Source organism: Podarcis vaucheri (assembly GCF_965113315.1).
Source record: "Podarcis vaucheri genome assembly, chromosome: 5".
Classification (NCBI taxonomy): Eukaryota; Metazoa; Chordata; class Lepidosauria; order Squamata; family Lacertidae; genus Podarcis; species Podarcis vaucheri.
The window spans coordinates 72,941,101-72,965,018 of NC_138763.1; the positions used below are offsets into that span (position 1 = coordinate 72,941,101).

The following is a 23,918-nucleotide window of genomic DNA, read 5'->3' on the forward strand; positions in this document are numbered from 1 at the left end:
CTGTCAAGAATGCTTTCGGCAAACTACCCTCCCTCCACACCCAGCCTTATACTTAAAGGGAACTGCAGGTGTGTGTCTCTGTGACCTGCCAAAGATCCATAATCAGTAGCAGAAGTGATGTGTATACAAAAGCCATGAATACATTTCCATTTAAACAGGAGCGCTTTGAAACTCCTTCACTGCCTGAAGTTTTTGTGATGCTATCAGGAGGAGGAGCAGCAGCAGCTCAGTTTCCAAACCTGTATCTTGTTAGATTGAGGCAATGAGAAATAGAGTTTGGTCTTTAAAATGCATTCTGTAATGTTTTCAAGTCATGGCATAAATCTGTTGCTGGCTGGGGTTTCAAACAGCACAACATTTTGCTTTTCTGATCTGCAACTGTGTTTTGTTTCTGACCTAAATGTTAAATCTCGAGCTTTTTTTATGCATTTCTGCACAGGAGTTTTATGTGTGCTGATTCAATTTATTTTATTGTCAGGCAACACCAACAGTATATTTGCACTGGACTACATCAGTGGTGCTTTAACTCTGAATGGGCCACTGGACCGAGAAAATCCTTTCTACAGTGCTGGATTTATTCTTACAGTGAAGGTGAGAGAGTCAGAGATGGGCTGTATTGGAGCAAGTGTTTCAGAATATTTCATGGGAGAAGAAGGGAACATCGGTTGTGGCAGCAAAAGCTAAAGTGGGATTTCAGTTTAACCTGAAACTGCATAAATTTGGAGAATCTGGGTTTTGAAATGCAATTTATATGTGCAAATCTTAGAATTGGTGAGGATTTCCCCAGGCACATGAAATTTTGTTCAATTTATAGCTTTGAATATTGAGTGCCAAGAGAGAGAGAAATTGTACCTAAATCATTGCCATTCTACTTGGGGATATGTGTAGTTAAGAACAAACACATTTTTGGGGAGTTTCAAAACTGAAATACTTTTGGTGGAAGCTGAATGCTTGCTATCAGTGTTTTAGTATTCACATTCCCTCACTTATTCACATAACTTAAATCTCCCATTTATTTATTGAATTTTGACACAAAAATTGAGTTTTTGCCTTTATATTATAGCTTCATGACAAGTCATTGTCAGTAGACTCAGGCGACTTTCTTCTCCAACTTCAAGCATTTAGATATTGAGGCATATTATGCTATTTCCAACTGAGAGGAAGTGGACCCATTTTTCATCATCCATCGACCACTGCTGTTGACAATGGGTCTTCATCCAGTCCAAATAAATGTGCACCATATCAGTAGCTACAACATGATGTAGTGGTTCCAACATTCAGGTGGTTCCAAAGATCCACCATGAAGCATATTTTTTCCTGCCCAGGAACATTCCTTAGAACAAACTTGGAATTGCTTGGTTTTGACAATCAGACGCAACTCCAACTCAAAAACATTTGAGTGGTACATATAGACAACAGAGATAATAGGACGTGCATGGTGAAGGAGAAAAATAATATAAGACATTCCACATGAAGAGTTTTCAAATGTGTATAAAACTGAGTGGTATCAAGAGTAAACGTGTGAAAAAGAAGTTGCATGCATTTTCAGTAAGTTTCCCAAAACAGTTAGGTGCTCTGTTTTTGTCCAATTCTGTTTATTCTTTTCCTTACTCAGTGCTATTAGATTTTAGATAAACCTAGGGCCATTTGTTAGATATCTCTGTGTCCCTAAGTAGCAAATTGGGTAATGCTATGGAGTTGAAGTTCCTGGAGAAATGCGTTTTATGGAACTGCCTGCTGGAACTAGATAATAAGAGTTCCTGATCAAGCTGAATGATAGGAGATTCAGGACAGGCAAGAAGCTGTGCTTCTTTACCCAGTGCATTGTTAAACTCAGGAATTCCCTACCACAAGGTGTGGGCATGGTCACCAAAACTGGTCGACTTTAAAAGGGAAATTGGACAGATTCATGGAGGATAAGGCTATCAATGACTAGTAGATATGGCATGGTGCTCATCAGACCCTTCTTACACAAGTTTGTCCATGCTGAGCAGAAATTACAATGAAGAGGGGCAAAACATCCTGGTTAAAAAATTCCATGAAGAACCATGTTTCAGCACCTGAGAACTTCTCCCTCCCTCCCTGCACCAATCACAGGTGTTTAATTAAAATCAATACCAAGCCAACGAGCTGGTTGGAAACATATTTAGTAGTATGGATTCCACTAGGCTGGAGGGGTGGGGGATGGGGGAGAAAATCCATTTGTTAGAGGGGTCATTGATTGGGAGGTGGCAGGCAGTTTCCCAAGAAGTACTGATCCCCTTCCTTCCCCCTAGAAGGGCAGTACTTTGTCAAGGAGGGAAACTGGCATGCAATTACTCCACTTGACCTCTGCTGAGGGTCTTTCAGTGGAATTCTACATGGTCAATATGCTATTATCTCTATCCCCGAAATCCTGCTTCTTCTCCTAGTTCAGTTTTTGTTTAGTTAAAGAAAAATCTAAGTGAAGGCAGAATCTATTTTTAAATAGGGGAAAGGCTGTAGTTTCTTCACCCCTACTAAATAGATTCATGTGACTTTGCAGTCTAGTTCTCTATCACCAAAATGCTATAGGAAATGGACTGGCAGCTGCAGATCAGTGGCAGGACACATGTTCTGCATGCAGAAAGCCCCAGCTTTCCATTCCTAGCCTCTACAGGTAGGGCTGAGGAAAACTCCTGGTCCACAACTCCAGGAGACCCTCTCCCAGTCATTGTAGACAGTACTGAGTTAGATGGGCTGACTCAGTAGAAGGCAGCTTCCTGTGGTTGGTCTCATCTTGTCCTCTGGCTCTGGTTGTCTGCTACTACATAGGTGAAGATAAATAATGGTCCATATTGTCTTCACTGAATAACTTGGCTCAAATGCTGCAGGTAAGTTTTTCTCTGTTAGGAAACCATGGCTGAGAAGTATGGCCTCCTTCAAAAACTCACAGTTAAAAGGGAATTTGGATCAGTGAAATGCTCCTCCTAAACACCAAATGTTCATGGTGACCATGTTCCTCTTCATTTGGCACCTTTTTATCTCCCCCACCCACAATGTATATTCCTAGCTAATCAGGGATCCTATATCCAGTGAGATGAGATCATGTTGAGTGAGAGGACATGGGGGAAATGGTATAGTTCATTGGTAGAGCATCTGCTTTGCAGGTTGTATCCCAGGTCCAGTCTGCGACATATCCAGGTAGGGCCGGAAATGTCCCCCCTCTAAAATCCTGGGGAGGTGCTGCCAGTCAAGGTAGACACTGCTGAACCAGATGAATCAACGATCTGATTCATTCTATGGCAGCTTCCTATATTCCTACTTTAAGGCCAGTCATACTGGCTACATAGTGTTGTGTTGCCCAGTTGCCCTATGCAATGTGGGATTGTATTTCCCCCTCTTCCAGTACTTCGCTATGAAGAAAGGCAATTAAATTGATGCAGTCCCATGCAGTAGAAGTGGGCTCATGTCCCTCAGACAATTATGGTCAAGCTCCCTGCACTGTATTCAGTGCCTTCACTGCCTGCCTTTTTATCACCAGATAATGCGTTCTGTTCTGCTCCACACAATGCATGAGCATAGCCTCTGTTCACAGCACCCCATATTGCAATACATAGCTGCAGATACATCTCCAAAATCAATCCTCCAGCCTCTCCCCTTCCCTCCCATGCCGCTTACTGAGCTAGGCCAAAGGAGGTCAGAAAATTGTTGTTTATCAATCTTTCCTTTTTACTGAGGTGCACAAAACGCAATTAAAACAAAATAAACAAAATAAATTACAAAATATGAAGTGGTGCCTAGGACCAAAATAGCAGGCTGATACAACTATCTTAAAGCAGCAGCAAAGTTCACAACAAGATAAATAAAGACCTGTGTGCTTTCATTTACCCTGATCCCCCTCCCTCCCAAAAAAAAGATTGTTTGCAGAATCTTGACTTTTCAAGCCAAATTAAATTAGGCATGGAGCTCTCTGGCTTTTATCCCATGCTTCTTTTTTAAATGGAAAATCTTCATGGAGTAAAATGTGGGTGGGTGGGTGTGCATCTGGGTACTGCTGATCTAGTTTCACCTTGGGCTTCTTTGCGCACTAATATCAGTTGCTTTCCTACTGCTCAGGGTAAATTCCCATTCCTTTTCCCTTATTTGAAGAAAAATGGATTTTCTTTCTCTCTGTGTTTATAAGATTGTATTTATTTATTTTAATCCTTCAAGGTGTGGTTCTCAACATAGTCACATGCTGGATAAACAACATGCAAAAATCCCAAAATAACAGAGTGTTTCCCTTTTCCAATTTCCCTTCCTACAGGGGACAGAACTAAACGATGACCGCACACCTTCCAATGCCTCAGTGGTGACTACCTTCAACATTCTTGTCATTGACATAAATGACAATGCCCCTGAGTTCAACAGTTCAGAGTATAGTGTGGCTATTCCTGAACTGGCCCAGGTGGGCTTTGCTCTTCCTCTTTTCATCCAAGTGCAGGATAAAGACGAGGTAAGACATGGGGAAACAAAACAAGATTAAATGCCTCTTCTACTGAGATTTTTATATATATATATATGGGGAAAAAATCTGCCTTCTTAATTTTGTTCCTGGTATTCTTGGTTTATTTTTATTTTACATTGGAATTGGATAAGGACTCTTTAGCCACCTTAGTACTTCCATATCTGTATTATCAACATAACAAGTTACAAGGACCATAGAAACAATAAGTAGAAAACCAGCTTTTAAAAGGATGAATACACAAAGTCCATATTTTTCTAACATCCATGGCATCGTTCATTAGCTATGAATATGTACAGCATCTCACATCACTGCTCATACATATAGTTAAAATTAGAAATATTGCATTGCTTTTTAAGGCTGAACGTCAGTTAATTTTTACAAAGGCATATACAGTGATACCTCGGGTTCATACGCTTCAGGTTACATACGCTTCAGGTTACAGACTCTGCTAATCCAGAAATATTGCTTCAGGTTAAGAACTTTGCTTCAGGATGAGAACAGAAATCATGCTCCAGCGGCGTGGCAGCAGCGGGAGGCCTCATTAGCTAAAGTGGTGCTTCAGGTTAAGAACAGTTTCAGGTTAAGAACGGACCTCCAGAACGAATTAAGTACTTAACCTGAGGTACCACTGTAATGCATTGTACATTAGACTAAAATTGTGACTCGGAAAAATTCTTGTTGCTATGTTCAGTTTTACTGTATATGTACCATCACCTTGGGTAAGCAATACACATGTAATTCGTGTTAACTCTGTTGTTTATATGTACAAAATAGTCTTCACATTTATGAAAAAGGATGCCCCATCCAGTTTTATATCTATCCCATTATTTGTTTTTGTTTTGTTGGTAGTTATTTATGTGTTTATGTATTTATTTTTTCTGAAACCTTAATTAAAGTTGGACAGCCATGTTATAACCCATAATTTATTATGCTATTTGCCTACTGTAGGTTGCATTCCTGCATTTTAACTATTTGCCATCTTAATTGCAATCAACTATATAATACTAAATAATCCTTCACTGCAAGGAGACGAATGGCAAAATGTGCCAATATTAACTGGGGCAAACTGTGCAAGATAACCATGAAATGTGGAGAACAGTTTGAGTATTTTTGAAAACTTGCATCTTCTCAGCCCATAGAGTATTATTTCCTTCTGTAAGATGAGGACAATGTAGCTGATGAGTTCTAGCAAGCACAGTTGCCATTTTTGTGCAAATGAATTTCTTCCTTTCTCAAGTTGTGTTTATAAATTGAGATTCCCCCCCCCTTTTCCTGGTGACAATCACCAGTCTATGGAATTGAAAGCTTGGGTTGTTTCATCAGAATTCTTCCTTGGGTTCATTTTTATCTTGAATGCATAAAATGGCTATTTACATTCAAATGTATCTACAAGAATTAGAAATTCTGGCTGACACCAAGGAGCTTAGAATTTCATCTGTGGTGCTCACACTGACATTACCTCATTCTCTAGCTAAGAACTTTGGAATTGTCAAAGTAGAGCATTAACTATTTCCAAGAAAATTACATGAGGAGAATGAGACAGAAAAGAATACTAGCACATAACTAGATATTTGTCATCTCTTCCTTAAGTAGCCTTTCTCTTTCATACCACAATATTTGGGTCCAATAGAAATGCACCAACTGTTTTTGTTCAGCATTGTGACACTCCTGGGTTTTATGATGACAGTAGCCTCTTTCAGATGTAAGTAGCTTTTGTGTCACTAACAAGGATTGGAGTCATGCTGAGCAGCCCAGATATTCCCCTGATGTCTGCACCTACAGTGTGAACGTCTGTAGGAAGGGAGCCTTTGCATATGTGTATGTGTATATATATATAAAGTCTTCCATGGAACCAGGAACCTTAATTCTTTCCATGGAAGCCTTCCTGTGTACAACTGCACACACAGAGTCCTCCTCTGTACAGATGTTAACACTGTAAGGGCACAATGGAATGTATGACATCATGGGTGGGATCCACTTCTTGGTCCCACTTATATTAACATGGAAGTTAGCTAATAGCACCTGTTTCCAGGTATTGGGTTGTAAAGTCTTATCTCTGTCTCTCCAGATGGCTCCGTTCTTTAGGTTTCTTCTCACTGCCAATTTCTCTTCTTGGAACTTCCCCGAAAAACACTGTTTTCTCTGTGATTGGACCTAAGACCTTCACATATGTGATCTCCCTATCACAAACACACATCTTTCACTGCCTGAGGATTCCCCCAGTACAACTTGCCTGCAATATCACGGGCTTTTCCTCTGGAGCCATTAAAATAGCTTGTATTTATTACAGCAATGGGCCATTTCACTTAGGAATTCCATTATTTCTCCCCCTCCCAAAGCCCTGGAGTTATGCTCTTCAATTACTCCACATATTTGGCTCACGCAATTCATGTCTCATTTCCTGTGCTACATTCAACCCTATGACCATGACACAATCTACAGTATCTGCTTTAAAGGACTGTTGAAATCTCATGGAGATATCTCAAAAGGAGAACCTTTTCTGCTTTGGTATCATATGCTATCTTCCACCAGTATTTACTAGAAAAAATATGACAGACATTTCCTGTGTATTTGCTCCTGGAGGGTTAATTTAATTTACCCTGTGGTTTTACTTATTTAACTATAGCTAGATAAAACATCGTGAAATTTTTGTTTTGTTTTTTAATAACATACATTTTGCTGCAAGGAAAATGGTGAACGCTCATTTGTTACAAAAGAATGGCAGATCAGCATTTGTTCTGTGGCAGTCCTGCACACTTTCTCTTAAGAAAGTTCACATTCTTTGCATATTTTATGGTGGGGAAGAATCATTTTCATATATTAAAATATTCAAAGTCATTATTTTCACAGCATTGGGTGCTCATGGCCTCCCACAATCAAAATGATGGGGTGTGTGGTGCTGTGGTCTAAACCACAGAGCCTAGGACTTGCCGATCAGAAGGCCAGCAGTTCGAATCCCTGCGATGGGGTGAGCTCCTGTTGCTCGGTCCCTGTTCCTGCCCACTTAGCAGTTCGAAAGCACATCAAAGTGCAAGTAGATAAATAGGTACCGCTCCAGTGGGAAGGTAAACGGTGTTTCCGTGTTCTGCTCTGGTTCTCCAGAAGTGGCTTAGTCATGCTAGCCACATGACCTGGAAGCTGTCTGCGGACAAAAACACCTCCCTCGGCCTATAGAGCAAGATGAGCGCTGCAACCCCCGAGTCGTCTGCAACTGGACCTAATGGTCAGGGGTACCTTTACCTTTTTAAAGGATCACTTAGGAATTAAAACATTAAGGCGTCACCAGCTTATGCTTCTTAGTGCTTACAATAATCTTTCTTTTGGCTAGACGGTGAATCTTTTATCAAAGTATATGCTACTGGTGAACCAAATGCTGCTTTAGAACCTCCCCAAAGCATCTGGGAGATGTAGTTTTCAAGAGTTGCAAAAAACCCCAAACCCCACGCACATGTAAAACTGAGACAATTGCTTTGGAAAGGAAGAATTTGAAAGAAGCGCTGCAGTCAGCATATAGATGCTGCTTCCTAGCAGGGGCATAAATAGATATTAGTACTTGTGAAGCTGTGATGCTGGGAAGGGGGAATGACGCAGGCGCTCACAATGGGCATGCATATAGAATGGCAGGATTACTCATCTGAAAAGGCCTCTTGGGGAAAATGAGAATCATTTTTAGAATCTTGCTGAAATAATTTATTTACTCTGCTGAAAAGCATCCCTGCCTCTCCCCAGCCGCCACACCAAAACAGAAACTATATCGGTATAGTGAATACTAATGAACCTTTCCTTTACGGAAGGTGCAGGATCATTTTACCTGACGCTTTATTGTTGGTGCTACATCTCAAGAAAACATGTTTAACATATCGGAAACCCATTTATTGGAAACCCAATTGCCCGGCACAATTATTTAATATAATTCGGTCTTTAACGTCCCTTGAGGGACAGCCAAATTTAAACAACAATTTGACACACAGCTGTGAGGCATTTGCGAGCTTTTTTGCGGAGAAGGTCCTGTTGCTCCGCCATGACCTCCCTGCCAATTTGGATACAATAAAGGAACTGGAGGCCCCTCGACTGTCCTCGGGTCCAGTATTGGACCACTTTGACCGGATATCTCCAGCCGATGTGGACAGATTCCTCCAAGCTGGAAAGCCCACCACCTGTCCTCTTGACCCGTGCCCGTCCTGGCTGATTAGAGCGTGTCCAGACGAGGTGCGGGGCCCCCTGGGGGATATCATCAATTTGTCCCTTGGCACCGGGATATTCCCAGGGGAACTGAAGGAGGCGGTGGTGCGTCCGCTCTTAAAGAAAACATCATTAGATCCCTCAGATCTATCCAATTACCGCCCGGTCTCTAATCTTCCATTCCTGGGTAAGGTGATTGAGAGAGCGGTTGCTGAACAGCTTGGTAGGTTTCTGGATGAAACATCGGCTTTGGATCCATTCCAGTCCGGCTTCCGCGCTGGTCATGGGACCGAGACGGCTCTGGTCGCCCTAACAGATGATCTCCGCAGGCAGCTGGATCGAGGCGGGTCGGGGCTGCTGATTCTTCTAGATCTGTCAGCAGCCTTTGACATGGTCGATCACGAACTCCTGGACCACTGCCTTGCCGACGTGGGGATCCAGGGCACAGTCCTTCAATGGCTGCGCTCGTTTCTCTCTGGTCGGGGACAGAGGGTGGCGCTTGGGGGGGAATTGTCATCACGCCACTCCTTGGTGTGTGGAGTGCCTCAGGGTGCAATTCTCTCCCCGATGCTTTTTAACATCTTTATGCGCCCCCTCGCCCAGCTTGTCAGGAATTTTGGGCTGGGTTGCCATCAGTATGCCGATGACACCCAACTCTATCTGTTGATGGATGGCCATCCTGACTCGGCCCCAGATACACTGACCAGATGTCTGGAAGCTGTGGCTGGATGGTTACGTGGGAGCCGGTTGAAGTTAAATCCTTCGAAGACGGAGGTCCTCTGGCTGGGGCGGGACGATATGGGATTGAGGGGGCAACTCCCATCTCTTGCGGGGGTGCAATTAGTGCCAGCACCGGCCGTTAAGAGTTTGGGTGTAATCTTCGATACCTCCCTCTCTATGGAGGCGCAGATTACAGCTATAACAAAGGCGGCATTTTTTCATCTCCGCCAAGCTAAGCAGTTGGCCCCTTATCTCTCTCGTCCTGACCTAGCCACTGTGATCCATGCGACGGTCACCTCCAGACTGGATTATTGTAACTCGCTCTACGTGGGGCTGCCCTTGAGACTGACCCAGAAACTCCAGCGGGTGCAGAATGCCGCGGCGAGACTCCTTATGGGGTCTTCGCTGCGAGAGCACATTCATCCAGTATTATACCAGCTGCACTGGCTCCCGGTGGAGTACAGGATCAGGTTTAAGGTGCTGGTTTTAACCTTTAAAGCCCTATACGGCCTAGGACCCTCGTACCTACGGGACCGCCTCTCCTGGTATGTCCCACAGAGAAACCTACGGTCAGCAAATAATAACATCCTCAAGGTCCCAGGCCTCAGAGAGGTTAGGCTGGCCTCAACTAGAGCCAGGGCCTTCTCGGCTGCGGCTCCAACCTGGTGGAATGCTCTGTCACAAGAGACTAGGGCCCTGCGGGACCTGACATCTTTCCGCAGGGCCTGCAAGACAGAGTTGTTCCGCCAGGCCTTTGGTCAGGGCGCAGCCTGACCCCCTCCTCTGGCAACCTGCACAAAATCTTGCTTAATCGGTTGCCATCAATTTGATTTTAACTAATTTTATAATGAAATATTTTTAGAATGTATGATTATTTGATTGTTTATTTGATTGTTGTTAGCCGCCCTGAGCCCGGCTTCGGCTGGGGAGGGCGGGATATAAATAAAATTTATTATTATTATTATTATTATTATTATTATTATTATTTAGACTGAATAGTTTGATTTACTTTTTCCTGTTTTTTTCACATTTCCCATTTGCTTTTGTGTACTTTTAAAAAAAAATCAGTTTTTTTGAACTGATTTTGATAGTGCTTATTTCTCCTGTGCTGTTTTAGAAAATGATTGAGGGCTCTAGCAGAGAGTACTTGTCCTATTCGTTAGATAGGGTTGGGAGGGAGTCAGCAGGCTGAATTTGGACTTCCACCACAGACTTTGACTTCTGCTCATGAAAGGCTGTTAATCCAACTTGCTAACGGAGATAGCAAGGAGGCTACTTTCTTTTCTTTTGGCCAGTTTTTCACTCCCTCTGCAACCCACATCATCACCTCCTCATACTGTTCTGAAAGTGTTAGAGGTGATGCTATGGGGTGTAATGGGAGGGGAGGACCTTGAGCCCTAAGCAGAGCTTCATCTTCAAATGCTCCTGCTGGAGGAACTGAAGTCTAGATCCAACCCAATGTTTGCAACTGTATTTGCACTACACGTTGGTACTATCAACTCAATGGTCCCTGAATGTACTGTGGGGAAAATGGTCTTTTGGCCATTCAGGAATGGAAATGTTTGGCTGTTAAAGCCCCCCAGCAATTTTCCCCCAGCAATGATAAATAAATATATAAACAGCAATAATTTCTAAGACACTCGAAATGTAAAACGGAGGCAATTATCTTGCAAGTGAGACCCAGAACTACAGTACCACCATTCCTTGTTTGTTTAGGATTAAGACAAAACACACACACACACACACACACAGAGAGAGAGAGAGAGAGTGTCAAAGAATTAGAGTAATCAATTAAAACCATGTTGATCAACTCAATAATGTTTTGTACACAGTTTTTGGTTGGGGAGCTGCATCACATATGTGAGTTTTGAAGGATAGCTACATTTTGGTTGGCATGTTGTTTGAAGAACTATGAATTAGGTGAACTGTCATTAAAATGTGCACCAAACTTCTTCCATTATCCCATTAATGGATTGCTGCCACTGGTCAAGTTGATAATTTACACTGTGTGTGTGTGTGTGTGTGAGAGAGAGAGAGAGAGAGAGAGAGAATGTGTGTGTGTGTGCATTGTTTCCCCTCCATTTGCTTTTCATGTGATATACAGTGGTACCTCCAGTTGCGGACAGCATCTGTTCGGGACCTCCAGTCAGATCCCGAGGTTTCTTTTTTTTTATAATCATATTTATTAAAATTTCCAATAATAACAGAATAGAAAAAATAAAAAAGATAAAGAAAAGAAAGAAAAAGAGAGACTAGCTTAGACCCTTCTTTTCATAACCTTCTTTCTGGGACTTCCTCCTTCCCCTCCCGACTGTATTCCCCTTTCCCTAAGTTGGTTCCACAAGTTCTCATCCCCAAATTTAAGCCTAATATATTTTACTCATAAACCAATTTAAATTTACACAATCTTAACATCACTCCTCGTCTTATGATAAAACAAAATTTTTCCCCCAAGATCAGCTCTCATTCCTTCCACGAGTTCCCCCTTTCTAAAAAAGGAAAAAACGAAAACATATAAGATCAAAGTTATAAAGAATATAAGATAGAATATATAGACAAGTTCAAAGAATTGGTTACAAAGCCTTTGGATTCTAGGATTCCCCCTCCCTTCCCCGGTTTTGATTCCCCATGTCCATTTGTCTGTATGTTGTCGGCCTGGAGATCTTAAGTCCACAGCCAAATTTTTCTCAGTCCATCTTGCCGGTTTCTTCAGATTTGGTTGTTTTAATAATATTTAACTTCATAAATCCAGTCTAATAGAGGCCTTTAATTTTCCTTAATCTTTTGTTGCTCCTCCCGTTGTTCTTTCCGTGTCGTATTTAGTCATTTACTCTTTTATTTCTTGGTTTCTCAGGTTTCTGTCTTGTTCAGCTGTCAAAACATTCTTGTTTCAAAACTTAGTGTCTCTACAGAGGTTTGTTATTCAGGGACAAAGACTTACGTCCAGTTCCTTTCTTGCTTCAATAGAAGATTCTATTGTATTATGGTCACCTCTGTAGACAAAATAATATTTCAGTTCTGCAGCTTTCCCAGGAGATAAGACCTATGCACATCCCAGAGTAGTTTTCCACATACGACACTTGTAATGTCCCGAAACCCCTCTAGGGGGATTGCAATAACTTTGTATCCTCTAATCCAAAAGTCAATTTGTTGTTTCTTTTTCCCCGACAGTTTATATCCATATTTATATCAAATTGTAGCAAAATTAACCAGCAAAAAAAAACTTGTAGCAAAGTCCTCTTTATATTTTCCAGCTTTGACAGCTCCTTTGGCAGCTGTCAAATTCTCCATCTCTCTTCGCCAGGCTCTCCGAATCGCCCCGGTTCCCAGGGGGGGGTTGTCTTTTTCCTCTCACCCTCGACTCTTCTCCTCCAGCACAGTTCTTATAATTCACATCGTGGAGTTAATAATTTTTGTCATCAATAAACTTCTGAATCGATCTTGGTTTCTCAGTCCTTGTTTTAGCATGTTTACAATCAGGGAGGGGACTGACTTCCTTTTTGGATCCCCTCCCGCTCGTGCCAGATCCGGAAAAAATTTCTTTTTTCCTCCTTTTATGCCCGGTTGCCCAATTACTCACGGGTTGTTGTTAATTGTCCGAATTTTCTTTGGAAGAAGCCAGCGCTCTCCGCCGGATGGCATGCGGCTGCGCCCGGCAGGGGAAGCGGAGGACTCAAAGCACCACGCCACTCCCCGGCGCCCGATCCGTAGCCTTTAAAAAGGCTCCTTCACGAGCCGGGAGGGCGATAACGGTGCCAGCCGAGTCACCATGTCCACGGGATCCGTTCCCGTGGTTTTTAAGGGTCCCCGCGTCGCCGGCGCGGTAGGACCCGACCCCTGCCGAGCCGACTCCCTCCGGAGCTCGGAGGGAGTCCGCCATTCGGCGATGGCGCTAACCCGGAAGTCCCAGATCCCGAGGTTTCTGCAACCAGAGGGGCTACTTCTGCACACACGCATGTGGTGGTGAAGCGCTTCTGCGCATACACAGAAGTAATCTACCACTTCTGCACATGCACGTGCGGCAAAAACCCGGAAACATACTTCCGGGTTTCCACTTACATATTCTGAATTTTACGTAACCAGAGGGATATATAAACAGAGGTACAACTGAAATGTAAAATTATACAATTCCCTTGTCAAAGAAAATATCATATTTTGCTGCCGCCCCTTTGGCACTTTCCATGCTGTTCTGGAGTCTAGAGGGTCTCCTCTTTCTCTGGATTTGAGGATGCTGTGGCATGCAGCCTGATGCATCCAGTGTTTTCTCTGTTGTCTTCCCCACCCTTCCAGAACTGATTGTGGTGATTAAAAATAAAACAAAACGTCATTTTCACACACAGTCCTGCCTAATGTGGATAGGCAAAGTTCTGTCAAGGCATTTAAGGACTCGAGTGCCGTTATTTAAACAGTTCCTACAAGAAGGACCATGTTAGTTAACATTGCTGGGAACCTCACAGAATCAGACTTGCTTGTGAGTAAAGATCAAAGGAGGATCTTGACTACTGGAAAGCAGGTCGGTAGGTAATATAGTACTGAGTTCTTGTGTGGAACCTCTGCTTTAATTCAGCTTCTTGCTAATTGTGGAAAAGCAGTGCTTTAGCAGCCCTGAGTGCGACAAACCTCCTTTCCATGAGTATAAGGAAAGCTGCTACAGAGTACAAAAATCATGTTGTGAAACATGTTGGTGCCATATTTGGGCCCACATGACTTATGGGGAGACAACAACAGAACTTTGACAGTGAGAAGATGGAGAGAACAACTATCCCATGATGAGACCAAGGTGATGGCTTCTGAAAGGAACGAACATTTCACATTGTCATTTCCACAGAGCATTGTATTTTTAAGTGGACAGTTGTGTTTCCTTCAGTGGACAGCTAGAGGAGTAGTTTTTTAGAAGAACAATCCAATAAGTAAGACAGAGAAAGGGAGAAAAATTTAAGACACAGATATACAGGGACATATCTGACAGAACCTATCATAGTATTTCAGCATTCATGCAGGAGCTGGCCTAGTTCATTTGTTTAAGGGCAGAAAGGGAATTGTTCAATTCACCAGGGAAAGCAACTAAATAAATATATGGAGAGGCAATTGAGATCAAGACAAGTTTTAGTTGTTTTTAGCAACAGCTTTAGGGAAAACAAAATATGCTCTTTTAGAAATGTTTTTTCCTTCTGTAAAATGGAGGTACAATTTTTTAACTTTGAAATGAATTAATACTGAAGTTTAGTCATGATATACATGCATATAAGTTGTTTTGATCCTTCCTCGCTACTGCAGTCTCTTATAGACTGTTGTCATTCTCTGAATCCCATGACTTGTGTTGACACATTTATGGCAGAGAAATGGCCAATAACTAAACGCAAGATGGCCAAGCATGCAAAAGGAAGGGATATAGTAGTAATGGGGGACTTCAATTACCCGGATATTTGTTGGATGTCAAACTCAGCCAAGAGCATAAGGTCAAGCAGATTCCTCACTGGCCTTGCAGACAACTTCATTGTCCAGAAAGTGGGAGAAGCAACAAGAGGAACAGCCATTTTAGATCTGGTCCTAACCAATGTTGATGATCTGGTTAGTGGGGTAGAAGTGGAAGGATCATTAGGCGCGAGTGATCATGCTCTTCTGAAGTTTACTATACAGCGGAAAGGAGCAGCCAAGCATACTAGGACTCAATTTCTTGACTTTAAGAAAGCCGACTTCATAAAACTTAGGGAAGTGCTGGGTGAGATCCCATGGACAGTAATACTAAAAGGAAAGGGAGTTCATGATGGCTGGGAGTTTGTTAAGAGGGAGATAGTAAAAGCACAACGTCAGGCAATACCAATGAGACGGAAACATGGAAGGTGCCTAAAGAAGCCAGGATGGCTATCTAAAGAACTTTTAACTGAGTTAAGATTAAAAAAGGATGTGTACAAAAAATGGAAAAGGGGGGAAACCACCAAAGAGGAATTCAAACAAATAGCCAGCACATGTAGACACAAAGTCAGAAAAGCTAAAGCACAGAATGAACTCAGGCTTGCTAGAGAGGTTAAAAGCAACAAAAAAGGCTTTTATGGGTATGTTCGTAGCAAAAGGAAGAACAAAGAAACAGTGGGGTCACTCAGAGGAGAAGATGGTGAAATGCAAACAGGGGACACAGAAAGGGCTGAACTCCTCAATGCCTTCTTTGCCTCAGTCTTCTCAGATAAAGAAAACAATGCCCGACCTGAAGAATTTGGAGCAAATGATCCAGCAGAGGAAACACAGCCCAGAATAACTAAGGAGATAGTACAAGAATACTTGGCTAGTTTAGATGTATTCAAGTCTCCAGGGCCAGATGAACTGCATCCAAGAGTATTAAAAGAACTGGCAGATGTGATCTCAGAACCACTGGCAGTCATCTTTGAGAATTCCTGGAGAACAGGCGAAGTCCCGGCAGACTGGAGGAGGGCAAATGTTGTCCCTATTTTCAAAAAGGGGAAAAGAGAGGACCCAAATAATTATCGCCCAGTCAGTCTGACATCAATACCAGGGAAGATTCTGGAGCAGATCATTAAGCAAACAGTCTGTGAGCACCTAGAAAGGAATGCTGTGATCACCAATAGTCAGCATGGATTTCTGAAAAATAAGTCATGTCAGACTAACCTGATCTCGTTTTTTGACAGAATTACAAGCCTGGTAGATGAAGGGAACGCAGTGGATGTAGCCTACCTTGATTTCAGCAAAGCATTTGACAAGGTGCCCCATGATATTCTTGTAAAGAAGCTGGTAAAATGTGGTCTTGACTATGCTACCACTCAGTGGATTTGTAACTGGCTGACTGACCGAACCCAAAGGGTGCTCATCAATGGTTCCTCTTCATCCTGGAGAAGAGTGACTAGTGGGGTGCCACAGGGTTCTGTCTTGGGCCTGGTCTTATTCAACATCTTTATCAACGACTTGGATGATAGACTCAAGGGCATCCTGATCAAATTTGCAGATGACACCAAACTGGGAGGGGTGGCTAACACCCCAGAGGACAGGATCACACTTCAAAACGACCTTGACAGATTAGAGAACTGGGCCAAAACAAACAAGATGAATTTTAACAGGGAGAAATGTAAAGTATTGCACTTGGGCAAAAAAAATGAGAGGCACAAATACAAGATGGGTGACACCTGGCTTGAGAGCAGTACATGTGAAAAGGATCCAGGAGTCTTGGTTGACCACAAACTTGACAAGAGCCAATAGTGTGACGCGGCAGCTAAAAAAGCCAGTGCAATTCTGGGCCTCATCAATAGGAGTATAGCATCTAGATCAAGGGAAGTGATAGTGCCACTGTATTCTGCTCTGGTCAGACCTCACCTGGAGTACTGTGTCCAGTTCTGGGCACCACAGTTCAAGAAGGACACTGACAAACTGGAACGTGTCCAGAGGAGGGCAACCAAAATGGTCAAAGGCCTGGAAACGATGCCTTATGAGGAACGGCTAAGGGAGCTGGGCATGTTTAGCCTGGAGAAGAGGAGGTTAAGGGGTGATATGATAGCCATGTTCAAATATATTAAAGGATGTCACATAGAGGAGGGAGAAAGGTTGTTTTCTGCTGCTCCAGAGAAGCGGACACGGAGCAATGGATCCAAACTACAAGAAAGAAGATTCCACTTAAACATTAGGAAGAACTTCCTGACAGTAAGAGCTGTTCGACAGTGGAATTTGCTGCCAAGGAGTGTGGTGGAGTCTCCTACTTTGGAGGTCTTTAAGCAGAGGCTTGACAACCATATGTCAGGAGTGCTCTGATGGTGTTTCCTGCTTGGCAGGGGGTTGGACTCGATGGCCCTTGTGGTCTCTTCCAACTCTATGATTCTATGACAAGAGTTCAGCTATAGTCTCCTGTCACAAAGCCATATAGTGGGATAATTATTTTGCCTCTGCCACGTTAAAGTGTGGGCAGTTCAGAATTACATTCCTGTCCCCAGTTGATTTGCTAGGAAAACTGGGTGATGTGATGTTGAAAAGTTTGGCTTTTTTTGCTGTTGGTGCTGATGACACTTAAATGGTATATGTATTTTAAATGTGAAGCATTTTACATAAGTTGTGGGAAATGACCAGGGAGATCTGGTCTCAACTTTCTGCTCAGTCTTGAAACTTGCTCGGTGATCTTGGGCCAGTCACACACATTCAAAGCTAACCTAACTCACAGAGTTGTTGCAAGAGTAAGTAGAATCAAGCATTTGCCACAACGCTTAACTCCTCAGGGAAAGGGTAGGCTTTTTTAAAAAATGTAATAAGTAAATGGCCATATTGACATTCCATCAAGTGATGAGATGTTGAGGTATTCATTTGTTTATTATAATCTCCTTGCTCCAAGGCGGTAAGGGTTGTGGCAAACACTTGCTTTACCTTTTAGCATTACACTAACCCTGTGAGGTAGATTAAACTGGGAGAGAACGACTGGCCTGAATACCTTAGAGGAAGGAATATGCTGACATGCATATCTCTCCTTTCACTGTGGAGCACAGGGCAGCATAAATGGGGTCATTTTATTTTATTCTGGCAAAACCTCCATGAGGTAGATTAGGCTAGGAAACAGTGGTCGCTTAAGGGCACCCGCAGAGTTTCATCATAGCTTGACAGGGATTTGAGCTCCATTCATTGCACCACAATGGCTTGATTCCATATCCAATCATTCTATGCATTAGAAACTTTAATGAGACTGCTATAATGCAAATAGTTGCATTATTTGCTATGATACTTCCTTTACAGAAACAAGATCATGTCCCAAACTGAAAAGCCAGAAATCAGGCCCCTTGTCCAAAATTTCACAGCCTAAATATAGGGGCGAAGAGCCTGTGGCACCCACATATGTTGTTGGATTCCTACTCTTATCGGGCCCAACCAGAATGATAAATGGTCATACCAGTTTCCAGTACATTTCAAGGCAGGGCACATCTCTGGAAGACTGGAGGGGCCAAAGGAGTTCTCCTCCTTTATCCTGCTCCCATTTTTTACATTCCTCAGACTGGGGAAAAATATTTCTGTGGTGAGTCAGAATTGTATTAATGCAAACTGTGTTTGTTAGTATTAAGATTTAAGTTACATCACAGCCAGCCACTCCAAAATTCACAGTTGGACAATATCTTTATTAGGAGCAAACAAAGTTTCACAAAATAGTGGCAAGCCTTTGACCTCTCCATCATATAATCAGTTTAATTACTGTCTTGACATGAAGATTATTATATATATATGAGTGCATATCTCTCTCTGTGTGTGCGCACAAGCATTAAAATTCACACATATGCAATATAAATGCATTACATAGATCATAACCGTAAAGAATAATGGACAACTCTGTAGTATTCTTTCCCAAAAGTGCTAGCTGCCAATTGGAATGAATTAGATTTCACAGGGGTTTTTGCAATACATGGAATTCACCAGCAAATTACCCTTAAAGAGGGAAAATCAATCATTTGGAGCAGAGATAAGCTGAAGGCGAGTCAGCCTCGGATTGATCCCTGTCTGTGCATGCGTGTGTGGAATTCAGCAGATAGCCTCAGGAAAGCAGGAAGGAGAGAGGGAATAGCTGAGCACAAGAGAAAATCTCAACACAAGAAAAAGGAGGGATAAACAATGAAGATAGAACTTGCTTGGACTCTAGATGCATTTGTTGTGTGAAAGGCGATTGAGCCTATTCAGATGATCCTTTGACTCTGTGTCAGCCTCAGTTTCCAATCATCCCATGGTACATGCAGGTTTGGACAATCACTTGAATGCTCATTGCCATCTGTGTTCTGCCCCACATAGTCAATTAAGTGTGATTTGGTTTGGTTTGGATGAGGGGGCACTGCCCTATTTCCCTCAGCAATGTCCCCATGTTCCCATTGCACCCCACCCAGCTGCCAAATGGCAAAGAATTACATATCCTTTTGCAACTGAGTGGGGGGAAATGCTCTGTGTGAGATATATGCCATGTGGGGCAAATACGTTTGTTGTCTTCATGTTGCTCAGCTCTAATGCTGATTCCCAGCCATGTATCACTGGCAGTGGCTGCTCACCTTTGTGGTAACAGCAACAAAGAGAATTCTGCTTTGATTAGGGTCCCAAAATTTGCTGCATTTGAATCTTTGATATTCAGCTTGGAAAACGTGGTCATCCTTTGACCCAAGAGAAAGTTATCTCCATACAGGCTAAGCCAACATGTCCTTGAAGTGAAGAATCTGGTATATTAGATAGCAGTTTGAGCCACATAATCATTTCAGCTACATAATGTCAAAACCAGAATAGTCACAAGAGCCTTGTGGTCATCAAGTATACCCAAGACAGTTTTGTAAAAGAAAAAGCTGTGGCCAAACTTACAGTTTTGCATTCAGTTGAACTGGAACACAACTGGCTGGCTGCAGACCCACCTGAGCAAGGTTCGTACGGTCATCCTGAGAAGATTCATGTGCTGATGGTGCATAATGCATTGCCAGGGAAACAGGTAGCATTTTGTCTATAATTCATAGTGGAAACCCTTATATTAACAAAGTGGTTCACTTTGCCAACAAAGTCACTTGCATAGATTTGTGACAAAGGCTGAGTACTTGCTCTTTGAAAAACTTCCTTGTCTTCCTCTTGAACAACAGGGACCGTCCTTAAGCTAATCACAGCTTCTTTGTTATTGAACAAATGGTGGGAAAATCACTAGTCAATCATCTCAAAGTCTAAAATGCTGCTTCTGTAAAAAAAAGTGTACAAAAATGGTCTTCTAATCTGTTCTTTGTTAGCTTACAACCCACCTCCTCATACCTTTTTTAGATAGAAAGATGGTTTCTTTTATTTTCCCCAGCTCTGTATGTGGTCACTTGATTGTGCTTCAATTAAATTAATCAAAGAACAGAGAGTTAAATCACAGGAAGTCTATACACTTAAGATTTTCTGACACCACACATGGAAAATTAGACAGTGTTCTGTCCCAGGTGGTCTCAGGCAGGTGGGGTTCCAGATCAAGGAGAGGGTGTTCCAGGCAAGAGTTCCGGTTCCGGCAAGGCCAGCCAGAGAAGCAAAGCAAGCAGAGTTCAATTTCTAGTCAAGTCAGAATAACTTAGGGCTAAATTCTGGTTCTGGCAACACAAACTTAAGCTCCAAGTAGCACCTTGGATAGCTCCATGTAGCCAGACTCAAATTTTGCTTTGGCAACAGACAACCCCGGGGCACCATCTAGCTGTCTGTGCTGAGTTCTCCTTCTGCTGGAGACAGGCCTTGCCTTCTTTAGTAGGCACTGAACCTCAGCTACTAAGTATTTTTATTGATTTACTTGATTTGGGGGGCAGTTCCCGCCCCCTTGGCTATGCTCATGATCCTTAACCTTATATCATAACCTTTCTTGCAGGTATTTGTGAATTTATTATCACCTCATTTTTACTGGGGTTAATTTCAATTTATTAATCACTATCTGCATACTCACGCTGGGCATTATGGCTCATGGGGCTGCAGAAAAAATGGGCGTGATCAGTCTCTTCATGGGAACAGCTGGGGCCGGTGCTATCGTTAGGGCAACTAGGCACAGTCCTCAGAGAGGTGCCGTGATTACCTTTGAGGAGCACCATTTTATAGATGAGCTTTTGTTATAGCTTATAAATTTCTGATAATATTTTGCTTTTATTTTTTATTTTGAATATTTTTTATCATTTCTACAAGAGATTCGTTTTTGAAAATTAAAGTTAGCCATTTGGGGCAGGGGTGTGGGTGTGTGCAAGTAGTTAGCTTTGCCTAAGGCACAGAATAGCTTGGCACCAGCACTGGGTACAGCTGCCCATGTGCAAAGCATTCTTACCTCTTCCCACTTGCCTCTGAATGATGCACAAGTGTGCATACGCTGCAGCAAGCTGGACCGTTCCCTTGAGTGGGAGGCCGCTGTCCACCTCCCATATCAATCGCTACTTCTCGCATGTGCAAGTCATTTGGGCTTGTAACTCAACACACATCTATTCCCATGCAGGTGGGGCTGGATGCAAAGAAGATAGGATTAAATGGAGGTAAAGCAGTTATGGAGGAGCATACTGTTCCCCAAAATAGAATGGCACACGCTCATCAAGGAGAGAAGTGAGGAGCTTTGTGCTTCCACACACATGTAAATGAGCATATATGATGGTGCACTGAATTGTTATCTTCCAGCTCTACCATTAGGCAGAGTGAGATGGCCACCTGAAGCAGCTGGTGCTGGCTGTGACTGTACAGAGTGTGACTTACAAGACAGTTGAAGCTATAGCAACACCCACTTTTTTTATAAGTTCACCGTCACAGATGAAACTTGTGTTGGAGTCCTTAATATAAATCCATAATATAAATGTTTCGAAATGGCAGCTTTTAATCCAAGACGAGTTCCTGGCTTTTAAAGAGAACTGTTCCTTCCTGGGCAGGTATGTCAGGTTCATATATTATTGTAGGGTTTCCTGTGAAGTGTTGGCCTGTGAAGTTTGGCTTATTATTTTTATGGTTGTTCCTGGGCATTGGGCTGCTGCTGGCCTTGGCTTTGTTTTCCTCACAAGAAAGAGCAGTGAAGCATTTGTGCTTTTCACAGAGGGAAAGTGAAGTCCTGTAGAATGACAGATGCATTGCAGCCTGGTTGAAGGAGAAGAATAGGAAAGAAAGGCATGTAAAATCACAGCCTCACATGCTTAGTTTATAAGCCAGATATGGATGAAGCCTAGATTAAATGGAATCGATATCTATCTATCTATCTATCTATCTATCTATCTGAATGAGATCTGTTTTTGTACATTCTGGAAGTTGCCCAGAGTGGCCCAGTCAGATGGGTGGGGTACAAATAATAAAGTTGTTGTTGTTGTTGTTGTTGTTGTTAACAAAACTATTCTGTTTGCAAGTGGAGGGATGCCTTGCATCTCTGATTTCCACTGCAGAAGCGGAAACTGCATCATCACTGTCGGATTCGTTTTAAAAGTGGCAGTTTAATTGCCCAAGTTGCTGCACAATTAAACTAATTATGCATGTGATGCACAGGAATGATTCAAATCTCCCAACACTTTATAGTGTTGCATTTGCTATCGAGTGGGGAACGTGATGTGTAGATGCTGTTATACCTGCAACTGTGCATGGCAATTATTTGGTTTTGCTTTACAAAAAGAAAAAAGAGAGGGTAAGTGTCCCAGTGTAGCAATGCCAGTCTGGGAATATAGGAATGTAGGAATCACAGTGGGGGAAAACAGGGAGGTTTTCTATATCCCCCTTCAAGTGTTTTTTACACGTTTTATACTGATTCTGCCTTTTTATTTTCTCTTGCTCTTCATTTCATATGCCTCAAATAATTTCCCAGGTAGAACCAGGATGTGTGTGTGTGTGTGTGTGTGTGTCCCGTCTGTCTCTGTGGGGTGGCCAGTCCTTTCGTTATAAAACAATATGGAAAATCTTCCAGAATCTCCCCACCTTTTCCTGTAGGCCAGTGTGTGACAGGGGGAGATAGTTGTGATCCAGGCTAAGCCAGTCCCTTCTGGTGGGCAGCTGATAACAATTTGAATATTCAGATTTGCTCTCAGCCATCTGCAGGGGGTTCAAAGGCTTCGGTAAACTAGGAGCAAAGAAAGCAGCATGGGGGAGAATCAACAATAAAAAAGATGAAATAAATAACAGAGAAAAATACAGCACTTCTCCCAACGGGCAGATGAATTCCACTTCTCAAGACTTCACATGGGGAAGCTGAGGCACTGAAGTAGTTAGTAATTAGGGATGGCAAATATCAACAGGCTGATCTGTTTTCCCAGCTGGAAGGGAATTAAATAACCCTGCTCCTTTCCGCACATGCTGGGGGCTTCTTTTGATGTTCAACATTATCACGCCTCCTTCCCCCCACCCCAACAAAAAAAATTATCCTCTTGGGGTCCAAGAAAATCGACAGCAGCTTACCGTGATGAAAGGCACCTGCTCCCAGAGCAATGATGGAACATCAGAGATCCATCCCAGCTAAAGAGTGGTGAAGACATTTCTGTGGCTTTCTCACCTTATTTCTGTAGCTGAGCCTGTGACAACACCTTATGCAAAAGTTACATATTACTTGGACTCTAATAACTGCAATAGACACACAGACAAATCCCTGCCGGGTCTGTAAGGTGCTAGTTTTGTATAGCCCTTTTTGCCACCATGGCAGCTTCCCAGAAGAGGGAGCTTCTGCCCTTCTCCATCAGTGCAGCTGTTTAGAAGAAAGTACTGCAGATTGCCTACTCAGCAATTGTCAGAGGACATAATGAGGCAGTGAGGCTTTGCCGTGCCTTATAAAACCTCAGGCTCCAGTCTGGCTTCCCAGATTGAGCAATTTGTCTCTTAAGTAAATACCAAAGTCCTATCAACCTGCCTGTACCTGCTTACTTCCTTGCCAAGCATGCACATGTCTGCTTTCTCCAATCCTGCCTGCCTTTATTTTACCCAGTTTACCTATCTGGTGAATCAGTGCAGTTGTACCTCCAGACAGCAAGCACCGGCCAACACTGTTTTTCAGGGCTGCCCAAGACATTTTGCTGCCTGAGGCAAAGGACAGCATTGCGACCATCTCCCATTCCATGTGCAGAAGTCAACTGGCAGTAGAATCTTATTTCATCCT

General features: G+C 42.7%; 1 protein-coding gene across 1 annotated transcript in view; it reads left to right on the forward strand.

The window, feature by feature from the left end:
- Positions 1–23,918, forward strand: part of CDH23 (cadherin related 23) — a 402,434-nt gene that overhangs the window by 177,070 nt on the left and 201,446 nt on the right. Inside the window, exons 10-11 of the mRNA XM_082222023.1 lie at positions 479–591; positions 4,268–4,456. Coding sequence (XP_082078149.1) covers positions 479–591; positions 4,268–4,456 — 302 coding nt within the window. The remainder of the gene's footprint in view (positions 1–478; positions 592–4,267; positions 4,457–23,918) is intronic.